General features: G+C 44.4%; 1 protein-coding gene across 4 annotated transcripts in view; it reads right to left on the bottom strand.

The window, feature by feature from the left end:
• Nucleotides 1-27,631, bottom strand: part of LOC117360706 — a 205,139-nt gene that overhangs the window by 65,356 nt on the left and 112,152 nt on the right. For all 4 annotated transcript variants that reach the window (XM_033944957.1, XM_033944948.1, XM_033944971.1 and 1 more), the window contains 3 exons: nt 25,487-25,547; nt 16,718-16,859; nt 4,965-5,047 (listed from right to left, as the gene is read on the bottom strand). In XM_033944957.1, the coding sequence (XP_033800848.1) occupies nt 4,965-5,047; nt 16,718-16,859; nt 25,487-25,547 (286 nt within the window). The remainder of the gene's footprint in view (nt 1-4,964; nt 5,048-16,717; nt 16,860-25,486; nt 25,548-27,631) is intronic.

Genomic DNA, 27,631 nt, shown 5'->3' with positions numbered 1-27,631 from the left:
CCGCGATTATCCGGCTCTGACCCACCCACACCTCCCTGCCGCCTTCCCGGCCTTACCTGGTGGTCTAGAGGGCTTTCGGGGCAGGAGCGATCTTCCTACACTCCTGCCCCGCGCAGATCGCCGTGAGGAAATGGCTGCTGTGAGTTCCCGTAGTCTCTTGAGACTACAACGGGAACTCCCTACAGCCATTTCCTCATGGCGATCTGCACGGGGCAGGAGTGTAGGAAGATCGCTACTGCCCCAAAAGCCCTCTAGATCACCAGGTAAGGCCGGGAAGGCGTCAGGGAGGTAAAAAATATGTTTTTTTTAAATTTTCCCCCTCCCCAGAAAAAAATCACGATTATGTGAAATCACGAGTGCAGAAACTGCGAATGGAGAGGGGGAAGTGTATGTGGTACATAACATAGAGCATATTAGGGAACCATACATTTGCTATAAAGTAGCAGCATTAGGGTTACCACATTTCCTCTTTAAAAAAAATAGGACACCTAGCCCCAACCCATTATGCCCCAGTCCCACCCCACATGAATCTCTCGTCTCCTTCCCTGAGCTCGAAGCTGCATCTGGTGGGCCTCTGCACATGCGCAGAGGCCCTCCAGACACAGCCCCAACCTCAGAGCTTTCCAAAACTCGGACAAACTGCCAAGTTTTGTAAATTCCTCCAGGCACCCGGACAGTCCTCTGAAAAGAGGACATGTCCTTGTTTTCCCGGGCATCTGGTAACCTAAGCAGCATGATTAATTTAACCTTGTCTGCTTTGGTGACAATCATTCTAGTCTGGAGACATCCAAGTTCAAGAATTAGAAACCTTGGTTTTACTTCTCCCATCACACTTTTTGTGTATTCTCTGCTTAATTTTTCTCCACTATTATTCCACTTTAAGTTAGTGTACCTGAGGGCTCTGTACTGGGCTTTATTCTCATAACTAATAATAATACCCTACGTGCGCATGCGCACTCCTACCTGCCTGTTCCGTGATCCGTAGGTCTGTGGCCCCACATGCGCAGTAGAAGGACTCAGCAGTGGTTTGTTCTGCGCATGCGAGGCACTTTAAGCAGGGACGCACGGACGCAACTCCCCCATCCCAAACTCATTCCATCTAACTAGACAACGGCCCCACACTCGCGGCCCCCAGGTAATGTTCTGCGGCCCACGGTCAGGCCGGCTCCCTTACACTCCCTGGCTGAAGTTATTTTTAAGTTCAAAGCCGCCACGGCAGCTCCTCTCACGAACCGCACCTGCGTCAGGGAAGGCTTCTGACACAGGAGGAGATTGTGAGAGGAGCAGCCGCGGCAGCTTTAAACTTAAAAATAACTCCAGCAAGGGACTAAGGGAGCCGGCTGGGAAGGGAAGGAACGGGGGGAGGGGGAATGCTGCTGCTGCTGCACAGGGACGTGGAGGGGAGGGAAATACCGATGCTGCTGCACAGAGAAGTGGAGGGGGAGGGAAATACTGCTGCTGCACAGGGAAGTGGGGTGGTGGGAGGGAAATGCTGCTGCACAGGTAAATGGAGGGGGAGGGAATGCTGCTGCAGCTTCTGCACAGGGAAGTGGGGGGGAGGGAAATGCTGCTGCTACATAAGGGGCAGGGAGACCGACAGATAGAAAGAAAGACAGACAGACAGCGGGAGGGAGGGAGAAAGAAAGAAAGATAGACAGTGGGAGGGAGACAGAAAGAAAGGAAGAAATACATAGGGGCAGGGAGAGAGACAGAAAGAAAGAAAGACAGACAGACATATATTCTAGCACCCGTTAATGTAACGGGCTTAAAGACTAGTTTCTCTATAAATTTATTCCTTCAGTGTTCTAATCTATTTTCATGACTTTCAGTACTATATGTCAGATATTCAGCTGGCGTCAGTGAGTGTTTTTTTAGCCAGCAGTGGTGTTATTTCTGTATATTCAGTGCCAAGCCAGACACCAGAACTGAATATCTGGGTTTATGTAACTAGCTATCTCTTTTGTGTTCAAGTGTGATATTCAGCACTTACCCACCTAAACAACATTGTATAAAGGTAGGACTGACCTTTATGTGATTCGACATTCAGCTAAAGTGCTAAATATTGTCATGTAATCACATAAGTGCCAGGAGAGGTGCTGTGAGAGAACTTCCAGAGACAGAGAGATCTTAACTGGATATTGCTTGCAGACTGGTGGAAAGATAGACCTAAAGTAGAGAATGACACGATGACTGTTACCCGCGGCCATGACACCACAGCCTTCTCACAGATCACGCATGACTGCCCCAAAACTTCTCCTCTGATGCAACTTTCTGTTTCCACCTAGGTGGCTTGGATCATAGAAATTTTGGGACAATCGCGTGCGACCTGTGAGAAGGCTGTAGCGTCTGGGCCACTCAGAGAGAGAAAATATTGATTTTGAAAAGCACCCGCGAAGGTGATGGGAAGGGAGGGAGATGGCCCGATGAGGGGAAGAAGTTAAGTGGTGCTGAAGGGGAGGGAAGAGAGGAACAGATGCTCAACCTGTGAGAAGGCTATGGCATCTGGGCCACTCAGAGAGAGAACCTCGATTCTGATAAGCACCCGCGAAGGTGACGAGAAGGGAGGGAGATAGTCCGATGAGGGGCAGAGGTTGACTAGTGCTGAAAGGGAGGGGAGAGAGGAACAGACGCCGAAGAGAAATGGGGAGGAGAGAGAAGGGAGCAGACGCCGCATGGAAGTGAGGAGGAGAGAGAGAGAGAGGAACAGACGCTGTAAGGAAGTGGAGAGAGAGGGGAGAAGATGCCAAAGGGAAGTGGAGAGAGAGGGAGGAGCAGATGCTGGATGGAAGTGGGGAGGGGTGAGAGGGGAACACTGAAAGGAAATGGAAAGAGAGGGGGAGGGGAGAGAGTAACAGATACTGAAGGGAAGTGTATAGAGAGGGGGAGGGGAGAGAGTAACAGACACCTAAGGAAAATGGGCAGGAGAGAGGAAGGAGCAGACTCTGCATGGAAGTGGGGAGGGAGAGAGGGGAGCAGTCACTGGAAAGAAGTGGGGAGAAGAGAAAGGGGAGAAGACGCTGAAGGGAAGTAGAGAGAGAGAGGGGAACACTGGATGGAAGTGGGGAGGAGAGAGAGGGGAACAGACACTGAAGGGAGCACATACTAGATGGAAGGAGGGGAATAAAGAAAAAAGGGCACATACTGGATTGGGGGAAGAGGACAGAGCTAGTGAAATACTGGAAGGGGTGAGGGAAAGAGGTGGCAAACTGTAGGCAGACACAATGAAAGGGAAATTGAAGACTGGAAGGTATGAAAGTAGACGAACGTTAGAAAATAAATTGAGAAGGAAGAGCAGAAAAGAAAAGGAAGGGAAAGGGAGAGGGGAGAGAGATTCAAGTTTCAAGTTCATTTATAGGTTGATATACCGACCATCACAAGTATCTGGTTGGTTTACAATAATAGAAATTTAAAAAAATATTTAAAATTGCTTAAAAAAAATAATAAATTGAAATAAAAATAGGGGGATTGAGGCCAAGACAAGGACATAATTAAGACGGGTAGGAGACGAGAGGAAAGAGGGGGAGAGGAAGATTTTAATTACATTGTGTAACTAAAAATAAAAGGAAGTAAAGAGGGGAGGGATAAAACAAGAGGGGGAGGGGGAGGAGAAAGATATCAGATCTGAAGGGAGGAAAGGGGGAGAGAGATGCTAAAAACAACCTGGGGAGGGAGTGAGAGATGAAAGGGAAGGGAAGGAAAGCCTAGAGATGCTAGCCCATGGAGACAGTGAAGGGAAGAAGATGGGTGCTAGACACATGGGGGGAGGGGGAGATGGAAGGGAGAGGCAGACAGTTTCTGGTAGAGGCATAGAAATAGAGCAGATGCCATATGGAAGAGGCAGTGAGAAGGCAGACAGTGGATGGAAGAAAGAGAATGATAAGAAGATGAGGAAAGCAGAAACCAGACATCCCCCCAGCAGGAGGGATGCTCAGGCTCTCCTGTCGGAACCCCGCCTCTCTTCCCTCTTAACCCGGAACTGCACTCCCCCTCCCCGAGCAAGCTATTTGTAGGTGGTGAGAACTCACACACTAATCCTGTGCTACACACCCTCGGCAAAAAATATATATATTTTTTATTAGCATGTAGCTAGTAGATGGCTATTTAGAACTTACCGTGGGGTACCTGAGGATGCCTGAGCACTCCCCACAGTAAGCCCTTTTAAGTTACATAAAACACATGCTAATACTTAGTAAAAAGACCCCTTAATATGGAAACAGTTCTTTCCTTTCTTAGTGCATTAGGGGGCAGCTGAGAGTACAGCTGGCAGCCCCCCGTACTTGATTCCTTCCCTTAGTGCCTAGGGCAGGTGGGCCCCTGGGTAGGCTTTCCCACCTAATTCTCCTCTACGTGTTCTTTGATGGACATCCTTTGAAGGAGCAAGAACTGGCTCTTCTTTTGTAGTTAGCTTTTTATTCTTTTCTCCAAAAATGCAAGCTCAGATCCTATTGGGTTATTTTTTCCTCTCTATGGTTCACTAGTGCCGTCCACCCCACCCCACCCCTCACACACACACACACACACACACACACACACACACACACACACAGACAGACTATTTAAGACACCTGTGTGCAGCTCTACTAGGCTTTCCTATACCAGGTGCTGATGTTCTAGAGACAGGTATGTACTTTTTTATTCTGATCTTTGTGGGGATGCGAGGGGGGTCAGTGAACACTGGGGGAGTGGGTGAGGGTCTTTACTTTGTCTCTGCAGTGGTTATCTTGTCTCTTTGGATACCTTTTGGCATACCTGTTTTTACATTGTCTAACTCACAACATTTAAGTTTTGTCCAAGACGTCTAGTAAAACATTCGATTATCCCTGCACGATAACTAAGTCTAGGTCGGGTCCCTATCCCATCCACAGTACTGCCCTAACCACTCCTCCAGATACGCCCCTTTCATCTCTGGGCACAAAGCGGCATTCAGAGGCATAAAAAGTTCCATGAAAAGATGGTGAACTGACCTGGGGCCTTGGTCTTCTGGGTATCTGATCAAGTGTGGACTTTTCAGCTGCTGAATGAGCTATTCTTGAAAATTTAACAGGCCCTTTGAGAACAAAAATAATTAACATCAGTATAGTATTTCTAATTTTATATATTTTGTTATATGTGAAATACTATGAGGCTCTTAAACTGGCCTTCTTGAAAATTTACTAGGGATGAGTGTCTAAATTTATGCTAAAAATTTAATTAAACACCTTACTTTGGGAGCCTAAAAAGTGGGTGGAAATTGGGGCACATTTTGGAGTGATGGTGGTGGAAGTGAGGAGCTTATCACTGGCTTCCAATACTAACTGCTAAATATTAGTGCTTAGAGAAAATTTGGTGCCCACCAACTTTGGGCTCAGTCTTCCCAATCAGCTGGTTGGCTACGCCACTGAATACAGTAAAAAGATATCTGCGATGCTCATATCCCAAAGCTAATATATTCCAGTTAATACATTCAAAATAAAATACCTTTTTTCTACTTTTGTTGTCTGAATATTTTATTTTTCCATAATGTTGGTCCCAGTTTGTCTCTTCTGCTTTTCTGTGTCTTCTGCTAATTCTAATTCTCTTTCCAGTGGCTGCTATCTATTTGGTTTTTTTCATCTCTTGTTTCATTCTCTCACTACACCTGCCTCTGATATACTGATTGTTCCCTTTTAGTTTTTTTCCTCTTTTTTTCTTTTCTTCCCATCTACTCAAATTTGACCCTCTTTCTCATCTTTCGTTTTACTTTTCAATTTTCCATCTTCTCTCATGTTCTAGTTCTCCCATGTCATTCCTAGACTCTTATTCCCTGCTACCTTTCATCTACCTGTATAGTCACTATCCTCCTTTCACTCATCTCCTTGCCACCTGTCTCTTTGACCTTTCTTACACAATTCCACCATTTTCTAGTATCCCCCATCCCTCCACTCTTGTAGCTCAGCATCTCCTCTTCCTCTCCCCTCCCCTCCTCTCATGGCCTATTATCTCTTTATCCCTTTCCCTCTACCACCTGAAAACTTGGCTATTTTCAAAAATGTAAATTTCCGCTTCCCCCTACCACCAACTCCCACTGTACTTCCCTTTTAATTTTTGTAAACCGTGTCAAGCTCTGTATTTATAGAGAAGATGCGGTATATAAGCTTAAGGTTTAGTTTAGTTTAGTTTACCATTTTCCTGGCCCATCTTTCTTCTCTCCTGCCTCTTCCCCCCAACATGGTTCATCTCTCCTCTTCCTGGCCCTCTCCATGGTCCAACTTCTCTCCTCTTCCCCCATCCAACACTGCTACCTCTCTTTTCTGCTGTTCTTCCTTACTCCTGCACCATTATCAAACATCTCTCTCCCCCTCCCCTAGGTCCAGCATTTCTCTCTCTCTTTCCCCTCCTTCCCTATCATTGTCCAGCATTTCTCCCTATCTCTCTTGCTTCCTGAATATATTCCCATCCAGCATCTCTCTTATGCCCCCTGCCATCCCTGCTCCAATCTCTCTCTTTTTCTCTTCCCTCACTTGCATTGTTCTGCCCCCATATTCATGAAAGCAGAGTGCTTGTTTTTAGATAAGCTCCCAGAGTGCACTGCTGTTCACCCGATGGGCTGAGCTCCCTTTCTCTTGGCTGCTACTCTTTTGTGTGAAAATAGCTGACTTCATTTTACAGTTGCACATAGCCATAGGAAAGCATTGTTCACCATCTAGTTTATACCTTTGAATCTGTTAGTCTAAACACAGCTTAGTCTGAATTAACTAGCTTTGAATTTGCTAGCTCTAAGTAACTCAGTGTTGCTAAGATTTAAATGACAATATTATTTCCCACAGAGTATGTGGGATATGCTCCTGGCCATTTCTACCTCTGGAACAGGTTAGTAGATTCTATAGGCGAAGAAATTCCTTGAGATCCAACTGAATTGTAAGTTTGTTTATTTTTTTTGTTTTAAGTTTTGTATTAAAGAAAGTTGTTTAAGGAATACAGAGTTCAGCCTGATAATATTACAAGTCTATTGGTTCAGTGAGTTTATGCTGACTGGGATCTTCTGGGAGACAGCCAGTGAAAACCAGTCAAGGCAATGCGCCATTCAAATTAACCAGAGATTGGCACAACTGTGATCAGGGATCATTGGACATTTGAACTAGAGAATTGCGTGGGAACAGAAATCAAACCCGCCTGTCCCCACTAGAATTGAATCTGTCCCCACCCATCCCCATAAACTTCAGAAGTAGTTATTTCGTTCAATTATGCTACTGAATTAAAGGCTCTGGTAGAGACCCATTTACAAATAAGCAAAGACACTTTATTAATTTGGAAACATTAATTGGGAAGAATACAAACTTTGTAAATGGGTCTCTGCCAGAGCCTCTAATGTAAATATAAAATATACATACTCTAGCTGATGAGGACCCTCAAGCTATGTCTGATGAGGACTTTCTTTGAAGGTGGCCAGGGGTCCCTTTTGCCAAGCTTGGCAGGTGGCAGCAGCGTCCTTGAGTCACAGATGCTGGCACCTCAGTGGCTCAGGGATGCTGCCAGCGACTGCTACAATTGGTGAAGGGAAGTTCTGGCCACCTATGGAGGAGGTCGTCAGCTGGCGGTGCTTGGAGATCCCCATGAGCCACAGCAAGGGTTAGCAAGTGCTTCAATATTAGAGAAATAAAATCAGGAAATGAATTTCCTTTTGAACACAATACAAAGACATCTACCATATACATTTCCCAAAGCTAACATATTTTGTTCAATAAATCCCTTTTTTTACCTTTGTTGTCTGGAGATTTATTTTTTTATCAAGTTAGTTCCAGTTTCTCTTTTTGTGCTTTCCTGTCTTCTGCAAATATTTCAAGCAGTTGCTGTCCATTGATTCTCTCTTCCCTCCCTCCCATTGTACAACATCATCACAAAGATTGACTGACTGAAACTAACCCCGACTTTGTCCTTCTCACAGAAACCTGGTTGTTATCTGACAAGGATATCATCATTAAAGATTATCTACCCACAGGATTCAAGATTCTCTCACTAGCTAGAACTTGGGGAAGAGGAGGTGGTCTTGCAATAATCTTCTGAGACCATCTAAACTGTACCACTCTCAATACAATTTCCTCGCCCAACGCAGAAATTCTCACCATCTCTCTAACATCAAAATCACTGCCCTCAGCGCTAACCATCACTTTATTCTATATCCCGCCAAAAAAATGGACCGTGACCAAAGAGGACTTCTCTGAAACCCTACTAACAAATTTGTTAACAAGTTCGTACAACCTACTATGTGGGGATATTAACATCCATCTTGAGCTAACCGACCAACCAGAAATTTTGGATTTTTGGACACTGCTCACCCAACTAGGCTATGACAAACACCCCCCTATCAAAACCCACCAAAGAGGTCATCAGTTAGACCTGGTGACTCTCTCCTCCAAGGAACTAACAAATCCCACTTTTTACTGGAAACAAGGCAACTGGTCAGACTCTCTTTGGTCTGACCACCGTCTGTGTACCTTCACCATTGGATGCCAACACAATCCCACCAAAAACATTAATACTAGAACTACCAAAACCCTCACCACCAGAGGAAAGATTGACCCAACAGAATTTTGGTCTCGTTTCGAAATTAACTCCACTCCAACCGAAGAAATAGATCAACTTATGGCCGCCTGGACCAAGGAGCGTACTACCATACTAAACGAGATTGCTCCCATTAAAACCCGCAGAATAAGAACCACTAACAAAGAAGGCTGGTTTGATCCAGAACTGCTGCTATTAAAGAAGGATCTAAGAAAAGCAGAAAGACTATGGCAAAAATCTGGAACCCTCGAACATAGATTGACCTGGAGACAAAAACTAAAAAATTACAAAAACCTCACTAATGAAAAAAGAAAAAATTTCTACTCCCACAAAATTGGTAATATCAAAACCAGTAGTAGTAACCTCTTCAAACTGGTTAATGACCTATATAACACCGAGACACTCACTAATACACATGAAGAATCCACTCTAACCGCCAACACCCTGGCAAACTTCTTCAACTCCAAGATCCAACAACTAAGATCAACACTACCCACTAGGCCCAACCCCCTGGAGTTGTTCCCCATTCTCCCAGACCCGGATACACCGAACCCAGACCCAGACCTAGGAACCAGAACAGACCTAAGCTGGAAACAATTTGCTACAATCGACTGGCAAAACTTTAATACCTACTACGATAAATATTCTCACTCCTTCTGCAAATTGGACACATGCCCACCAAACATCATGAAAGCCGCCCCGCTCCACTTCAAAGCAAACATGATAACATGGGTCAATTTCCTTTTATCCACAGGAAACTTCCCTCCTGAGCAAGGTCAGATTATGATCACCCCAATCATAAAAAACACGAAAGAATCACCAAATTCCCCATCTAACTATAGACCGATCGCAAGCATCCCCCTATTTATCAAAATAGCAGAAGGGTTGGTAAAGACGGAACTCGCCGCATACCTAGAAAAATTTAACATTCTATGCGACTATCAATCAGGCTTCCGCGCAGACCATAGCACTGAAACCATCATAGCCTCTCTTCTGGACCACCTCCACTCGCTCTTTAGTCAAGGCTCAAGTGCCTTGATTATACAACTCGACCTGAGCAGTGCTTTCGACCTGGTTGACCACACCATTCTACTAGAATGCCTGGCTCACATCGGCATCTCCGACCAGGTCCTCAATTGGTTCCAGGGATTCCTTAGAAACAGATCCTACAAGGTTCTCAAGAGCAACTCCTTCTCATACAGCTGGGACAACACCTGCGGGGTCCCTCAGGGCTCCCCCCTATCACCCACTCTGTTCAATATCTACCTGGCCTCCCTAGGTAACCTCCTACATAACCTCAAGCTCAAATTTTTCATATACGCAGATGACATCACAATAACTATCCCACTAACCAATCTCTCACAAGAACTACTTGACTACATTACAAACATTCTCAACCAAATTGAACTCTGGATGCTATCCTTCAGACTGAAACTTAATCCCGACAAATCTAAATTCTTCTTAGCCACCCCCAATGACAAAATCAAGGACACTACTATTCAACTGAAAGGAACAACTTACCCCCTTGAACCCACCCTAAAAATTCTGGGAGTCGCACTCGACAAAAACTTATCCTTAGAAAACCACACTGACCTCACGGTCAGGAAAAGCTTCTCTGTACTCTGGAAGCTACGCACCATAAAAAAATACTTTGACGACACTTCTTTCCGCCTACTTGTACAATCTTCCATCCTCAGCATTCTTGACTACTGCAACATCATTTACCTTAACGCCACGAAGAAAACTACCAGGAGACTAAAAATAATCCAAAATACCGCTGTGCGTCTCATCTTTGGCCTAAAGAAATGGGAACACGTCACTCCCTTTTACCACCAACTTCACTGGCTGCCATTTGAATCTAGAGTTATTTTTAAATTCGCTTGCTTCTGCTACAAATCGGTAAATGGTTCTTCTCCAAGTTACATCAATCCTCATTTTAACCGGTACTACACAAACAAGAAATCCCGTAGAATTCAGCTGTTTGCCTTCCCCTCACTAAAACTTTGTCACCTCAAAAGATTCCTAGACAAAACCTTCGCCTTCCAAGCAGCCAAGCTGAACTCATGGCTTGCCCAAATGATTCTCGAGGCCCCCACTTACCTTGGCTTCAGAAAATCACTTAAAACTTACCTTTTTAGTGAACATGACCCCTAAGGAACCCCCAATCTTCAATACTCTTCGCCCCCCCAATTTGCCCCTTGCTCTTACCCTCCTCCACGATAGCTGCTCCTTTCCCGACCCCCCCCCCCAATCTCCCTCCCTCCTCTATCAAGTTCGGTTAAAATTGTCATATAGCTGACAAATTGCTGTAAATCTGCTGTCAACGCGGATCCTAATCTAACTGATGTAAACCGCCTAGAACTCGCTGGGTATGGCGGTATATAAGAATAAAATTATTATTATTATTATTATTCTATCCTGGATCATTCTCCCTCTTTTTCCTTTCCCCATTCCTGCACAGTATTTCTTCCTCTCTCCACCCCCATGTACAACATGTCTCCCTCTCTCTCATTGTCAACCATCTCTCTCCCTCTCATTCCCTTCCTTGCTGCAAAAGGAATGAGAAAGGAGAGAAAGAGGAGGATCAAGGGTACATCTCTCTCACCCCCTCTACAGCCACGGACATTTCTCCCTCTCTCAACCCCTGGCCCTTGGGCAAAATCTTTTGCCCCTCTCCACCAGCCCCCAACTCCAACATTTCTCTTTCTATCATTCCTCTCTAGCACCATGCTGCATTTATCCTTCCATTCACTTCACCATGTCCAACATTCCTCCCTCTTGCATCCCTTGCCATCTGTCCCACCCTTCTCTCTCCACCACAGCATCCAGTATTTCTCCCTCCCACCCTCCCTCCTGTTGCAGGTCTCTGCATCTCTCATCTCTCCTTCCCTCCCTTCCCCTCAAAAAAAATTCATAGCCAAGGCTCTCTCCCCTCAACAGGCCCTGACCCTTTAATCTCCCTCCCAACCTATGATTTCCCCTCCCCCGTGCCTTCCTGGGCACCAGGTCCAATGGGAGGAATCTAGGGGGAAGAGCATGGTCCTCTCATGGTAGCTCAACCTTAAAATGCCCCTGCCCCTATCCACTCACCATATTTAAGGTAGCCCCCCCCCCCCTGGCCTACTAAGGTACCTGGTGGTCCAGCGGGGGTTCTTCGTGGTAGGAGCACTGCCCTTTTGCTCCCGTCTCCTTGCGGTTGCTTTCTAAAATGGCTGCTGTGACCTTTCCTGGGTGCTTGTGGCATTTCCAGTAATACCACGACAGTTCATGGCAGCTATTTTAGAATATAGACACGAGGAGGCAGGAGTGAAAGGGCCATGCTCCTACCTGAAAGACCCCTGCTGGATCACCAGGTACTTCGGTAGGTCTGAGGGCCTCGAGAGAAAAGCTGCAGGTTGCTGACCTTGCCATAGCCTATACAGCAACTCTTCCCTCCTTCCCCACACCCAATCCCAATGCATGCAGCAATCCTGTGGGATCCCTGAGGACCTGGGGGGGATCCTTATGGGAACCCGCAGACTCACAGGATTCCCATTGTCCCCATTCCCGTGCAGCTCTCTAATTTGAACCAAGAGATCTGTGGAATTTGAAATTCATAAAAAGCCCTTGTCAAGAACAAGTCAGTAGGACTGCATGCACGCTTGAATCAGATCTACTCTTACACAGGCATAGCTGGTTGCTGCATGAATAATTAATAAGGTATGTCCAGAGCAGAGTGTATGGGCCAACCCCCCCTCTATGCACACATTGTTGCATTTTAAGTACCTGTAAGAACTATTTATAAGAAAAAAAGGGGTTATTATTATTTGTGCATCATGGCAGAGAAGGCTACTGAACAGGTCCATCCTGGCAGTGACAGGGATGCTGGCCAAGTAACAAGAGAACACACTTGGACTGAAAAGGCCCAGGAAAATTCTGAATCATAGGTACAAAAAAATCTCATGATCTGGAAGAGGCTATGGAGTAAAGTGATTCATGAAATAAATAAAGGTCAAACCAGTCAGTTACAAGCTGTGTATAAAAAATATCAAAGAAAATTTACAGCCTTCGGTTTGTAGTTGGATAGAAAGCATGCACAGGATAGTTTGGTACAGCATGGGAGACAAAGGGCTATAGATTTGACATGTCAGGCCACAGTAACAGAGGCTTTTAAAGAGACAGAGCAATATATAGAACCCCCAGCAAGAGACACAGAATCCCAATATTCTGGAAGCTCTAAACACTCTGTAAGGAGTTCTAGGACTAGTAGAACCTCCAGATCACACAGAACTAGCCAATCAAGTCAATCAACAGCCAGTTCAGCAGCCATTCGAGCTAGAGCCAGGGCAGAAGCTATGAAAGCAAAGGTTCCTTATAGCCAGCAAGAAGCAGACCGAAAAAGGGAGAAACTTAGGATATAGGACAAACAAAATAAAAAAGATGGAAGCAGAAGAGGCTGAGGCCACTGTGTGCAGGAAAGTGGAAGAGGCTGTTACAGAGTGCGAAAAGGCAGAGATAGGTATCACTTAGGAGGTGCCTTACTGAGAGGTGGACTCAGCCATCCCTCAGTAATTTTGTGATCAGCTTATGCTAGCCACATGTTAAAATATTATTTTTTTAGTGTTGAGAATGGGTCTGGGGAGGAGAGTAGGTGTGCTCTGTGCTAATCAGTTAGTGCAGCATTGCTGCTTGCTAACTAATTAGTGTGTGGTTAGCGCATGGGTAAGTTAGGAGGAGTTAGTTAGGAGGAGGGGTAAGTTAGGAGGAGGGGTAGCACTTTACATCAAAGAGAACATTAAGACAACCAGGATCACGGATGTCAAGTATACTGGGGAATCTATCTGGGTAAACCTGGCCAGAGGCGGAGAAAAATGCCTATACCTTGGTGTGGTATACAGACCTCCTAGACAATCGGAGGACAAAGACGCAGAATTAATCGAAGACATTGAGAATATCACCTTGCGGGGGGATGTTGTTCTATCAGGAGACTTCAATATGCCTGATGTAGACTGGAACACACTCTCAGCGACAACTTGTGATAGCAGGAGGATATTAGCGTCCATGAAGGGAGTACAGCTCAAACAAATGGTGCTAGAGCCTACTAGGGCCCAGGCCATCCTGGACCTGGTACTTACGAACGGGGAAAGCGTCTCGGAGGTCTCGGTGGGAGAAACGCTAGCCACCAGTGACCATAACATGGTATGGTTTAACCTTAGGAAAGGCTTCCCTAGATCTCAAACAAGAACAAGGGTACTCAATTTCCGGGGCACTGACTTCGCACGCATGGGAGATTTCGTTCATCAGACACTACAGGTTCAAGAAGTAACTAATAATGTGGAAGCTATGTGGTCAACCTTGAAGTCGACCCTTCATGAGGCATCTATCCGCTACATTAAATCGGTAAATAAACAACAAAGAAACAAGAGACCCAAATGGTTCACTGATGAGGTCTCGAACCGCGTCAAGGAGAAGAAAAGAGCATTTCTCTTATACAAACGCACCGGGGAGAAGGAAGCAAACATTGAATACAAGACAAAGTCTGCAGCGGTCAAAACAGCAGTCAGGGAGGCCAAACTTCGAATGGAAGAAACTCTAGCGAAGAACATTAAGAAAGGGGACAAATCCTTCTTCAGGTACATTAGTGACAGGAAGAAGAACACAAATGGGATAGTACGCCTTAGAACGCCAGACGGGAATTATGTGGAAACAGATTCCGATAAAGCCAAACTGCTGAATGATTACTTCTGCTCGGTCTTTACCTGCGAGGCACCAGGGCACGGGCCAAGGCTGGAAATGAAGCAAAGCATGGAAGATCCATTTCAGAATTTTGAGTTCACACCTGCTGATGTCTACAGTGAACTGTCAAGACTTAAGGTGAACAAAGCCATGGGACCGGACAATTTGCACCCAAGAGTGCTCAGAGAGCTAAGCGATGTTTTGGCAAAACCGTTAGCAGTACTCTTCAATCTCTCCCTAAGTACGGGGAGAGTCCCCCTGGACTGGAAAACAGCCAACGTCATTCCTCTGCACAAAAAAGGTTGCAGAGCAGAGGCTGCAAATTACAGACCAGTAAGTCTCACATCAGTAGTATGTAAACTCATGGAAACTTTACTTAAAGGTAAACTAGACACGATTTTGGACGAGGGGAACCTAAGGGATCCCTGTCAACATGGATTCACTAGGGGTAGGTCATGCCAATCCAATCTAATCAGCTTCTTTGATTGGGTGACGGGAAAGTTAGACTCGGGAGAGTCTCTGGACATAGTGTACTTGGATTTCAGTAAAGTTTTTGTCAGTGTCCCACACCGCAGACTATTGCACAAGATGAAGTCGATGGGGTTAGGTGAGAAACTAACTGCATGGGTCAACGATTGGCTGAGTGGAAGACTTCAGAGGGTGGTGGTCAACGGCACCCTCTCTGAGACATCGGAAGTGACTAGCGGAGTGCCGCAGGGCTCGGTCCTGGGACCATCCCTTTTCAACATATTCATAAGGGACTTGACCCAAGGGCTTCAGGGTAAAGTAACATTGTTCGCCGACGACGCCAAACTGTGTAATATAGTAAGTGAAAGCAATCTCAAGGATAATATGACGCAGGATTTGATCACGTTGGAAAACTGGTCCTCGACATGGCAGCTGGGCTTCAACGCTAAGAAATGTAAGGTCATGCATCTCGGCTGCGGAAATCCATGCAAAACTTACACCTTAAATGGGGAAACACTAGCTAGGACTTCAGAAGAACGGGACTTGGGAGTAATCGTCAGTGCAGATATGAAGGCTGCCAAACAGGTGGAGCAGGCCTCATCCAAGGCAAGGCAGATGTTGGGATGTATCAATAGAGGCTTCATCAGCCGCAAACCTGAAGTCATAATGCCGCTTTACAGAGCCATGGTGAGACCTCACCTGGAATACTGTGTGCAATTTTGGAGACCACACTACCAAAAAGATGTGCTTCGAGCTGAATCTGTCCAGCGAATGGCCACTAGAATGGTCTCCGGACTCAAGAGTCTCTCATACGAAGAAAGACTGGGCAAACTACAGCTATACACTCTTGAGGAGCGTAGAGAAAGGGGAGACATGATTGAGACATTTAAGTACATCACAGGTCGTGTCGAGGCGGAAAGCGATATATTCTTCCCCAGGGGACCCTCGGTCACAAGGGGGGCACCCGCTCAAACTCAGAGGAGGGAAATTTAATGGTGACACCAGGAAGTATTTCTTCACAGAAAGGGTTGTAGATCACTGGAACAAACTTCCGGTGCAGGTGGTCAAGGCCACCAGCGTGCTAGACTTTAAGAATAAATGGGACATCCACGTGGGATCCCTTTGGGGGTCGAGCTAAGGATCTGGGTCATTAGCACTCAGACTTGATGGGGTGGGTCAGAAGAGTGGGCAGACTTGATGGGCTGTAGCCCTTTTCTGCCGTCATCTTTCTATGTTTCTATGTTTCTATGTTTCTATGAGCCCTTACCACCTACAAAATAGATGGCAGCAGGGCTTACGTGCTGATGGCCAGTGGAGTAGCGAGGGTGGGAGGTGCCCTGGGTGGTGGCGCCCCCCCCCCACTCTCTTCTCCGCCCTCCCCTGCCCCCTCCTGCTGCTCCTTCCCTTTCCCCATATCTATTTAGCTTCCCTGGCACAAGCAGCATCTCTAATTTGCTGCCCGCGTCAGCGTTGGCTCTCCCTCCGACATCACTTCCTAGTCGCGGGACCCGGAAGTAACATCAAAGGGGAGCGCTGAGGCTGGTGCGAGCTGCAGGTTGGAGCTGCTGCTCACTAGTGAAGAGCTAGAGGGAAGGTGGCAAGGAATTGAAGAAGCATGTGCAGTGGGGGTTGAGTGGTAAGGAGCAGGATGGAGAGGAGTGGTGCCGACACCCTTAGCAAGACGGCACCCAAAGCGGTTTGCCCCCCCTTACTACGTCACTGCTGATGGCCACACAGTAATAAGAAAATACCAGTACATAGGAAATGGATGTCCATATTCTGAGTTCGTTGTCCTTCCACATATATGCCATTTGTTATTTTTCAGATTAATTATGTACAGCACATCACTAACTCCTTAAAATGTATTCGCTATGATAAGATATTATAAGCTCTGCTTTAACAAAGCTATTAATTTCATATATTCCTCTTGTATCACTAACATGGACAAAGATAGTAAAAATATGATTTGTTAGTCGCTAGCCAAATAAAAACAAAATTACTTGAGAAAACTTACTTCTACAAATATCTCCAATAAAATCCATCTTATCTTTGCTAATAGTTAGAGAAGGAAATTTTTTTAGAAGAGAAGAGTGATTCTTCAATGCATTGGATGCTGTAGTCTCCTTCGCTAATGTTGTCACTATAAGACATCGACCCTGAAAAAAAAGGGAATGGTAAATGTGACACAAATTACAATTCAGATTTGAATGCTTAAAGAAATCCAGCAAGGTGCCTAGATTTTCTATGAATCAATACTTTCTTCAGAAGTAAGATGATACAAAGGAATATAAAAACAAACAATATGTCATACTCCTTGATCTTCACTCACAGACCTCAAGGGCCCCAATGAGTCAGGTTTTTAGTATATCCTTCATGAATATTCATCAGGTACATTTGTCTCAATTGTACTCACATCTCATTCATGAATATTCATTATGATATCCTAAAAACCTGACTTGGCAGCCTTCAAGGACTGGGAGTGAAAACCAAGACTATATAGGAGCAGATCAAAGGTCTGTCAAACCCAATATCCTGTCTGACAGTAGCCAATCCAGGCGAATAGGAAATACTTGACAGATCCCAAAGAATAAATCTATTTATTGCAGTTCTAAGGGATAGTGTTCATAATTTAATGGCTAATAACTTTTCATAGATTTCTTCTCTAGGAATTTATTCTAACCCATTTTTTAATTATTTCTAACATTTCAGTACATTACATTTCAAGACATCTTGACTTAAGGAAAGTCATCATGTAACAGATAAAAGCAAGAAAATAAAAAATAATACTCATGAAACAATTCATATATATATATATATATATATATATATATATATATATATATACACCCCCGTTCTCACAGTGGCCAATCCAGGTCACTAATACCTAGCCAAAACCCAAAGGAGTAGCATTATTCCATGCTACCAATTCAGGGCAAGCAGTGGCTTCCCCCATGTCTTTCTCAATAACAGATTATGAACTTTTCCTCCAAGAATTTGTCCAAACCTTTCTTAAAACCAGCTATGCTATCCGCTCTTACAAAAACCTCTGGCAATGCGTTCCAGAGCTTAACTATTCTCTGAGTGAAAATTTTTTTTCCTCCTATTGGTTTTAAAATTATTTCCCTGTAACTTCATTGAGTGTCCCCTAGTCTTTGTAATTTTTGACGGAGTGAAAAATCGATCCACTTGTACCCATTCTATTCCACTCTGAATTTTGTAGAGTTCAGTCATATCTCCCCTCAGCCATCTGTTTTCCAAGCTGAAGAGCCCTAACTGTTTTACTCTTTCCTCATACGAGAGGAGTTCCATCCCCTTTACCATCTTGGTCGCTCTTCTTTGAACCTTTTCTAGCGCCACTATATCTTTCTTGAGATAAGAAGACCAGAATTGAATGCAATACTCCAAATGAGGTTGCACCATACAGGAGCATTATAACATTCTTAGTCTTGTTAACTATCTCTTTTTAATAATCCTAGCATCCTGTTTGCTTTTTTGGCCGCTGCCACACATTGGTTGGAAGATTTTATCGTATTGTCTACAATGATACCCAGATCCTTTTCTTGGGCGCTAATCCCCAAGGTGGACCCTAGCATCCGGTAACTATGATTCAGGTTATTCTTTCCAATGTGCAACACTTTGCAATTTGTCCACATTAAATTTCATTTGCCATTTCATATAAAGATAATATATAGACCCTCTTTTACTACGCTGTGGTAGAGGTTTCTACTGTGGCCCAGGGTGCTAAATGCTCTGACATTTATTGGAATTCTATGAGAGTCGGAGCATTTAGGGCCTGATTCTCTATAGAGCACACTACAGTTAGGTGGAAGTAGGCGTGCTACTGCCACCTAACTAGCCAATGGCAGAGCACGTTTTTAAAAAATAGGTGCGCTGTACTAAAGCACCTACCTCATGCCTACCTAGGGTGTACGAGGATGCACAGCAATGCCTAAGCATGCTTAAGGCAAGCAAAGGGATGGTTTGTGCCAGAAATTGCCTTACGCATGCTTAGTTGACTCTGAATGTGTGAGGTAGGCATCTGAAATGTAGGCCTTCAAAATGCTGGCCTATATTTCACGCACCTATACAAAAATGTAGGTGCGACTCTACTAAGCTTGCCTAGTGATTGATTGACAATTGCATACCTGCACACCTACAATGTAGGCACACTATAGAGAATCAGGCTCTAAGCGCTCTGGACCATGGTAGAAACCTCTATTGCTGCTTATTAAAAGGGGGAGGGGGTATAATTAAGACCATAAGGGAATGAGAAATCAACAGATCTGAAGGTAAAATAAGAAGAAAGCCAAGTCAGGAAGAAAACGGAACAGAAAAACTAGTTGATATCAACAACATTTAGCCAACCTCACACCCTCAGTTATAGCTAGGAAAGTTACAAATGTACAGTATATTTTGTAGGCAAAATTCTATTGTCCAATAAATTTTTTGGTGTTTGGGGTCATCAAAAATATCATTAAAGGCTCTCTTCTGGTTTTGGGGCCGACCTGCGGTGAGTTCTTTTTCGGAAGTGTGAAGGTTAATCCGTTGCCATCCTGCTTTCGGAGAGGCCGCCGGTTACATCGAATCGGCAGGTGTGACCATGGTAAAGTCTAAGAACCATACTACTCAATCAATCCCGCAAATGGCACAGAAATGGCATCAAGAAACCGAGATCCCAGAGATACGAGTCTCTTAAGGGGGTTGATCCCAAATTTCTGAGGAATATGTATTTTGCCAAGAAACACAACAAGAAGGGGGTTGAAGAAAATGCAAGCAAACATGGCAAAGCAGGCTAAATCATAGATCAACAGCGCTAGGACTGGCTCATGCTAGACTTACATTCACCTGCATATAAGCATAACAAAGGAGTCGTGAGATGTCAATGATTCAGCCACGGGTGTGAAGTTCAAAGTTCACTTTATTGATAGCACTGCGAAGACTCAACTACATATAACACACACGCAAAAAAGAATGCAGTAAAAAAAGTTGCCCTGAAATAAATAATGTGCTACTTCATTCTCAGGAATACCTTGCACCTTTCCTGTGAAGACTTAGAAATATTAGCCCTTGAAAATCTATCATTCCTATGCTTGAAGAAAAGCTTTACCAACTTGTTCTTATCATGCTCATTCCTTTTCCTTGTATCTCTACATGGGATGCTTTCAGCAATCCAGTAACATCTCTATATCCCTAGTCCTTGTAGCATCCATTGTTCCTCTAGATCTTATAAGGATGTAAAAACCCTTAGCAATAAGAGGAAAAGACTCACTAGGAATCTTAAGAATATCCCTATAATAGCACTGTAATATCTTTTGAGGGGAAAACAAGCACAGACGTGAGGGAATTAAGAAATCTCAAATGTTAATATTTACCATAGATCTCATATGACCTGAGCTTAAAATGAATAACAGGGAAAGGGACTGGGATTTATATACCGCCTTTTTGTAGTTATACAAAAACACTCAAAGCGGTTTACATAAAGGTACTTCAAGCATTTTCCCTGTCTGTCCTGATGGGTTCACAGTCTATCTAATGGGGGGATTAAGTGACTTGCCCAGGGTCATAAGGAGCAGCATGGATTTGAACCTACAACCACAGGTTGCTGAGGCTGTAGTTTTAACCACTGTGCCATATTCTCAGTCTTTAATCAGAGATGCATCACATTTACATTTTTAAGATTTGAAATTGACTGCTCCATAGAATCAAGTTTAGTGACAAGTTCCAGACTCTTCTGTTAAGTAGCCAGGCTCAGGACAGTTAGCCAGCAAGAACTCAATCTCTACTATAAACCTCCCACATGGCATCAAGCATTACTACTACTGGCTTGCACTGAAGGATGTTTTGCTTTTACTCTGTTACTCCTCCTAGTTACAAATAGCACGGCAGAGTCACCACATCAACTCTACCACCCAGTGTTCTGGCAGAGTCCATGTGGGGAGAGAAAACCCAGATTCGGTTGGAGTTCTATCAAGACCTGGATGCGGGCACGCTCCAGAAACGTCGGGCATTCAGAGATGTGACCAAAGCATTGCAGCGTAGTAATTTGCGCTACCGTTGGACTTACCCTTTTGGGGTGGTGATTACCATCAATGGAGTTCATACAAAAGTTACTACAGTGCGGGAGGCTCGTGGTCTGTTGCAGCAAGCGGGTATTGAGATCCCGGAGGAGGCTGTTCCTGCTGGGGGAGCGGTGTTGAACGGAGTGGCGCCTACCGCCCCCTCCCGATGGCAGCGAGTGGAGAGAGGATCCCGGAGCGGGAGGGGCGGCCGAGGAGGTGGATACCCTCTTCCATGGCATCTGCCCAGCTTGCCATCAAAAGAAATACTGTACCAGACTCAGATATTCTCAGCATGGGTGAGCAGAGGTGTTCATCTGGGATGAGTGAAAGAAGACTCCTATCATTTACCATAGTGCCTTGAATCTTCAGTCTATGGGTCTCCAACTGGCACTCCAAAAAACTGGGAGATGGAAATTTGAATCATGCATGGACTACTCCCCATAGTACAGGAGTAGCCCTGGAGGTCAGTAGAAGTGTTTCTGTTCAGCAGTTATCTTGGTCCCCTAAGTGTGTTTGTTAGATACTTTAATCACATCCTCTGGCAACAAATTCCACAGCTCTACTATCTGTTAGTTCAGTGGAATGCCCCTAGATCTGGCTCTGTAGGAAGATAAAAATAATCATTCCCTATATGCCAGCTTTATCCCTCTCTAGGGTTACCATATTTGTGAAGACAAAAAAAGAGGACACATGTCCCTGCCCACACTCTACCCATAGCCCTCCCCCCCACTCCACCCATTTCCCTGGTACCCCTTCCTTTCTTTCCTTTTAGTGCTTCTCTATCTCTCCCTTCCTCCAACTCTCCTCCCCCACAGGTGCTCCTCTCCAGAGGAGATCTGGGAAATTACAGATTTTGGTGCCGGGCAAAATGGTAGAAACGATCATAAAAAATAAAATTGTGGAACACGTATACAAGCTTGATTTAATGAGACGGAGTCAGCATGGGTTCAGCCAAGGGAGATCTTGCCTCACAAATTAGCTTTTAAACTGTGGCTAAAGGTGAGTCAGTTGATATAGTATATCTAGATTTTCAGAAAGCTTTTGATAAAGTTCCTCATGAGAGGCTCCTGAGAAAATTAAAGTGTCATGGGATAGGTGGCAAAGTTCATTTGTGGATTAGGAATTGGTTATCGGATAAAAAACAGAGGGTAGGGTTAAATGGTCATTTTTTTCAATGGAGGAGAGTAAACAGTGGAGTGCCGCAGGGGTCTGTACTGGGACCGGTGCTATTTAACTTATTTATAAGTGATCTGGAAATTGGAACGATGAGTGAGGTGATTAAATTTGCAGATGACACTAAACTGTTCAAAGTTGTTAAAATGCATGTGGATTGTGAAAAATTGCAGGCAGACCTTAGGAAATTGGAAGACTGGGCGTCCAAATAGCAGATAAAATTGAATGTGAACAAATGCAAAGTGATGCACATTGGGAAGAATAACCTGAATCACATTTACCGGATACTAGGGTCCACCTTGGAGATTAGTGCCCAAGAAAAGGATCTGGGTATGATCGTAGATAATACTATGAAACCTTCCGCCCAATGTGTGGCCAAAAATCAAACAGGATGCAAGGAATTGTTAAAAAAGGGATGGTTAACAAGACTAAGCATGTTATAATGCCCCTGTATCACTCACTCTATGTTGTGACCTCATCTGGAGTATTGTGTTCAATTCTGGTCTCCTTATCTCAAGAAAGATATAGTGGCGCTAGAAAAGGTTCAAAGAAGAGCGACCAAGATGGTAAAGGGTATAGAACTCTTCTCGTATGAGGAAAGACTAAAACGGTTAGGGCTCTTCAACTTGGAAAAGAGACGGCTGATGGGAGATATTATTGAAGTCTACAAAATGCTGAGTGGAGTAGAACGGGTACAAGTGGATTGATTTTTCACTCCATCAAAAATTACAAAGACTAGGGGACACTCAAAGTTAAAGGGAAATACTTTTAAAACCAATTGGAGGAAATTGTTTTTCACTCAGAGAATAGTTAAGCTCTGGAACGCGTTGCCAGAGGATGTGGTAAGAGTGGATAGCATAGCTGGTTTTAAGAAAGGTTTGGACAAGTTGCTGGAGGAAAAGTCCATAGTCTGTTATTGAGAAAGACATGGTTCCTAGGAAGCCACTGCTTGTCCTGTATTGGTAGCATGGAATATTGCTAGACCTTGGGTTTTGGCCAGGTACTAGTGACCTGGATTGGCCACGTTGAGAAAGGGATACTGGGCTTGATGGACCATTGGTCTGACCCAGTAAGACTATTCTTATATTCTTAACATAGTAACCCTTATACTTTTCTCTAAAGGTAAAAGTATGCAGTAAAGCATGCAAGTGTAACTTGAGTGAACAGCTTCAGATTTCCAATATGGGAACTTTTTGAATTTTAAGTTCTGTATTTAGTCATATAACCCACAGCACAAACAAAAACAAATGCTGTCTTCTAAGGAACAAAGTCTTTCCTTATTTGGAAATGCTATGGGGTTCATAATAAAAAAAACCCAAACGTCTAAAAAGTGTCCTAAATGGCTATCGACGATCAAAAAGCCTGATCGTCCAAGTACCCATAACCAAAGCTGGTTTTTAGACGTATCTAAAACCAGCTTAGGCCTTTCCGCTGCCTCTATAAGCACAGAGAGAAAAGAGGCGTGTTTAGAGGAGGGGAAAGGGCGGGCGGTGGGCGGGAGGTGGGCCGACCTACACCTAGGTGTACAACACATATAACCAAAACATTTGACAGGTTGCCTAGTTGGCACTTATACCTTTTTGACTTAGACGAAGTCAAACAAGGTCTAAGTGCCAAAAAAGGGGCCGCTGAGCTGATGGCCGCTGGCGCGATCAGTTTAGTGGCCCGGCAACCTACCCACCTCAACCATCATGGCAGGAGAGATGCCTCATCTCCCCTACCATGATGTGATCACCCCTCTACCTGAACTGCCGCAACCCGTGGCAGGAGAGATGCCCAATCTCTCCTGCCGCGGGTTGTGGCAGTTCGGGTACAGGAGTGATTGCATCGCGGCAGGGGAGATGGCCAATCTCTCCTGCCGTGATACATCACCCCCCCCCCCCCGACGATATCTTGGCAAGAGGGAGCCCAAGCCCTCTTGCCCCGGCGATTGTGCCCCCCCCCCCCCGACACAAACAATATGGCCAGGAGGGAGCCCAAGCCCTCCTGGCCCCGGCGACCCCCCCCAACACAAACGGGCCAGGAGAGAGCCCAAGCTCTCCTGGCCCCGGCGACCCTCCCTCCGACATGAACGGGCCAGGAGAGAGCCCAAGCCCTCCTGGCCCCGGCAACCCCCCACTACAATAAGGGCAGGAGGGATCCCAGGCCCTCCTGCCCTCGACACAACCCCCCTCCCCCCAACGACTGCACCCCCAGAACCCCCAATCGGCCCCCCCTGCCGACCTGCGACCCCCCTGGCTGACCCCACGACCCCCACCCCTTCCCTGTACCTTTAACGTTGGCCAGACAGACGGGTGCCAAGCCCGCCCGTTCGGCAGGCCAGCCGGGTCCAGAATGGGGTCGGATTGGCCCAGGTGACAGAAACCCCGCACACAGGTGGGGCCTGAGGCGCCTGGGCCAATCAGAAAAGGCCTGGGAGCCTTAGACCCCTCCTGTGGGTGGGGCCTTAGGCACATGGGCCCAATCCCTTATATATATATATAAAGGGGTAATATTTAACCAGTGGCGGTCAGCATTTTTTAAAATGCTAACTATCGCTGGCTAAATTAGCCCAGATATTTAGTGCCGGGCCATGTGCAGACACCAGCAATGACTATCCCTAATGACTATGGCTAATTTTGGTAAGAATGACTACCAGAGCTTATGCAGGTCCCAGCCAATATTTAGTATGACAGTTTTATGAGGGCCCCAGCTGAATATCAGCTGGTAGCTGCATAACTATGTCAAAAACCTTCTGGCGCCCCTTCCTACCCCTGAAACACCCTGAGCCCCCTCTTTCCCTCCCCCCCTCCAGACCACACGATTCAGAATCCCTATCCTCCATCCCCTCAGTCTGGATAGGCCTCCCTCAGCTTCCTGATAGACCAGTGGTGGCAATGGGTACAGAAGCAAAATCAACTCGCTCCTACCCTTGATGCTATCTGCAGAAAATGGGTGCCGCAACCTTTCAGGGCAGTTCATGGTACTTTGTAGATGGGATAATCAGCTGGAACCTAAGGATAAACAGTTCATCTTAATGGTTTATGAGCTTTTTCTCCAGAAATTTGTTCAAACTTCTTAAACCCAGCATCATCTGGCAATGAATTTCAGAGCTTTATGCTTTTCTTTGAATTTTCAGTGCAGTAGGGAGTAACACCAATGCTTTTTGGAGGAGTGTGTGGCGCAGTGGTTGGATCTACAGCTTCAGCACCCTGGGGTTGTGGGTTCAAACCCCGCCGCTGCTCCTTGTGACCCTGGGCAAGTCATAGCCCCAGGTACGTTAGATAGATTGTGAGCCCACCGGGACAGATAGGGAAAATGCTTGCATACCTGATTGTAAAAACCGCTTAGATAACCTTGATAGGCGGTATATAAAATCCTAATAAACTTTTCCCCTGGACTTTGAAAGAGTGTTTCTCATATTAATTGTTTCTCAAGAATGAAAGACTGAGAACATTTTGCCTGGATTTTCATCTGCTCAGATAGGACAAGCTGATGCTTTAAACACTAACCAGAACTGCATGTTTGTGTATTCTTCCATTTTATTGTCTTTCATAATATTTAATACTTACTGATTTGACAAACACCAATAAGGGAGAGTTGTGACTTTCCAAGATAACAATTGTTCCTGCCCTACACAAAAAAAGAGATTAAAATTATATCAATTTAGTATGTGTAAAAATTCCTTCACAGACATGTACCATGCCCATCCTGCTTTTAGTCTGGATACTCTTAATGTAAAGGCACCAATTAGACAAAATTCCTACATAAGGTGAAAAATAAATATCTGAACACAGAGGGCAATTTTATAACATCACCTGATCTTAATATAAACTGAAGTGACCTCCCCCCTTCCCAAATGAAGAAAAAAGGTTGACTTAAATATAAACTGGGGGTTTATATTCAAGTGCCCTGCCCGGCTCTGCATCCAGCTTCCCTCTCTCTCTCTGCCTTGTCCTGCCAGGTAATAATAATAATAACTTTATTCTTTTATACCGACATAACCAAAAGTTCTAGGTGGTTTACAGTAAAAAGAGCTGGACAATCAGCGAAATACAATACTACAATAAAAATGCAGATGTTAAAATACAGTTTCAATATAAAACTCTCATTAGGTAATAAACATATTGAACAAAGTGGTCTTAATTAATTTCCAAAAAGAGCAATAAGATAACATAGCTTGTTAAATACAGGATTGCTGTCTACCAGCTTGTTGAATACAGGATTGCTGTCTACCAGCTTGAAATGCTAGGGTCCTGTCTAAGAAGGTCTTATATCTACACCCATTGATTTTTGGATAAGCAAATAAGCAAAAATTTCTAGCTTCCCTTGATGGTCTGTACAACACAAAATGAGAAAAGAGGTAAGCTGGAGACAATCCCGATATCAGCTTAAAGCAGATACAGGAAAATCTGAATAGTACTCTTGCCTCCAAAGGCAGCCAGTGAAGTAAATGATAGTATGGGCTAATATGGCCATTCTTTTTTAAAACAAAAATCAGTCAGATAGCCCTATTCTGAATTATCCTTAATTTCCTTAGTATTTTTTTGGGCGCTCCTAAATAGATGATGTTACAATAGTCTAAAGTAGATAAAATGAATGCCTACATCAATAGTCTGAACGATAAAAGGTCAAAATATTTTTTATAGTTCTTCTAATTTTCTGTTTCTGCATCGCACATACCTAAGCAGGCTTAAGGAGACTTACAAAGAGAAGAGAGAGGAGGGAAGGGGAGGAGAAAAGTATGTTCTGCTACTGTTAAATGCTGGTCTAATATGACTCCCAGAGTTTTGATAGATTTAATAATCGGGTAGTCATGACTGTTAAGATGAAGCAGTGAATTTGTTATTTTATCATTTGGACTAGCCAAGAAAAGTTTGGTCTTTTCCTGTTAAGTTTCAATTTGAAATTAATTGTCCACTGTTCTATCTGAGTCATAATAGACGATATCTGGTTTAAAATTTCAGTAGAAAAATTGTGTAGAGGAATTAAAATAGAAATGTCATCTGCATATATATATAATTTTACATTTAGGGCTCCTTTTACTAAGGTGCGCTAGCGTTTTTAGCGCACGCAGGAAATTACCGCACGCTACACTGCATGCTACGCTTCTAGAACTAATGCCAGCTCAATGCTGGCGTTAAGGTCTAGCGTGCGTGGCAATTCAGCGCACACTATACTGTGCGTTAAAGCCCTAATGCTCCTTTGTAAAAGGAGTTCTTAAACTATGTAATAAATGTCCTAAAGAGGAAATGTAGATATTAAATAAAATGGGCGATAGCGGGAACCTTGGGGTACACCAGATGGGTTGCTCCATAAATGAGAATAATTACCGTTACAAACCACTCGATAAGATCTTTTCTTCAAAAAACCTTGAAACCAGTTCCAAACCCTTCCTCAGAGTCCTATTGTGTCTAAACAACTCAGGAATATTTCGTGATCTACTAGATCAAAGGCACTATTAAGATCTAGCTGAAGAATTAGAGCACTAGAGAATTAGAATTAGAGAGTTGCCTTTGCTAAATAGACCATGAAGATAATCAAGTATTGAGGTTAGGACGTTCTCAGTACTGTACTCTCTTCTAAACCCCGACTGATAGTCGTTAAGGATATTAAATTTATCCAAATAACTTACTAATTCTAAATTAATTAAACCTTCTAGTAATTTGGTAAACAAAGAAATACTTGCTATGGGCCAGTAATTGGATTTCGTAGCA

Source organism: Geotrypetes seraphini, chromosome 1, assembly GCF_902459505.1.
Source record: "Geotrypetes seraphini chromosome 1, aGeoSer1.1, whole genome shotgun sequence".
NCBI classification, from domain to species: Eukaryota; Metazoa; Chordata; class Amphibia; order Gymnophiona; family Dermophiidae; genus Geotrypetes; species Geotrypetes seraphini.
The sequence above is the reverse complement of the archived record's forward strand: the minus strand, read 5'-3'. Positions and strand labels throughout refer to the sequence as shown.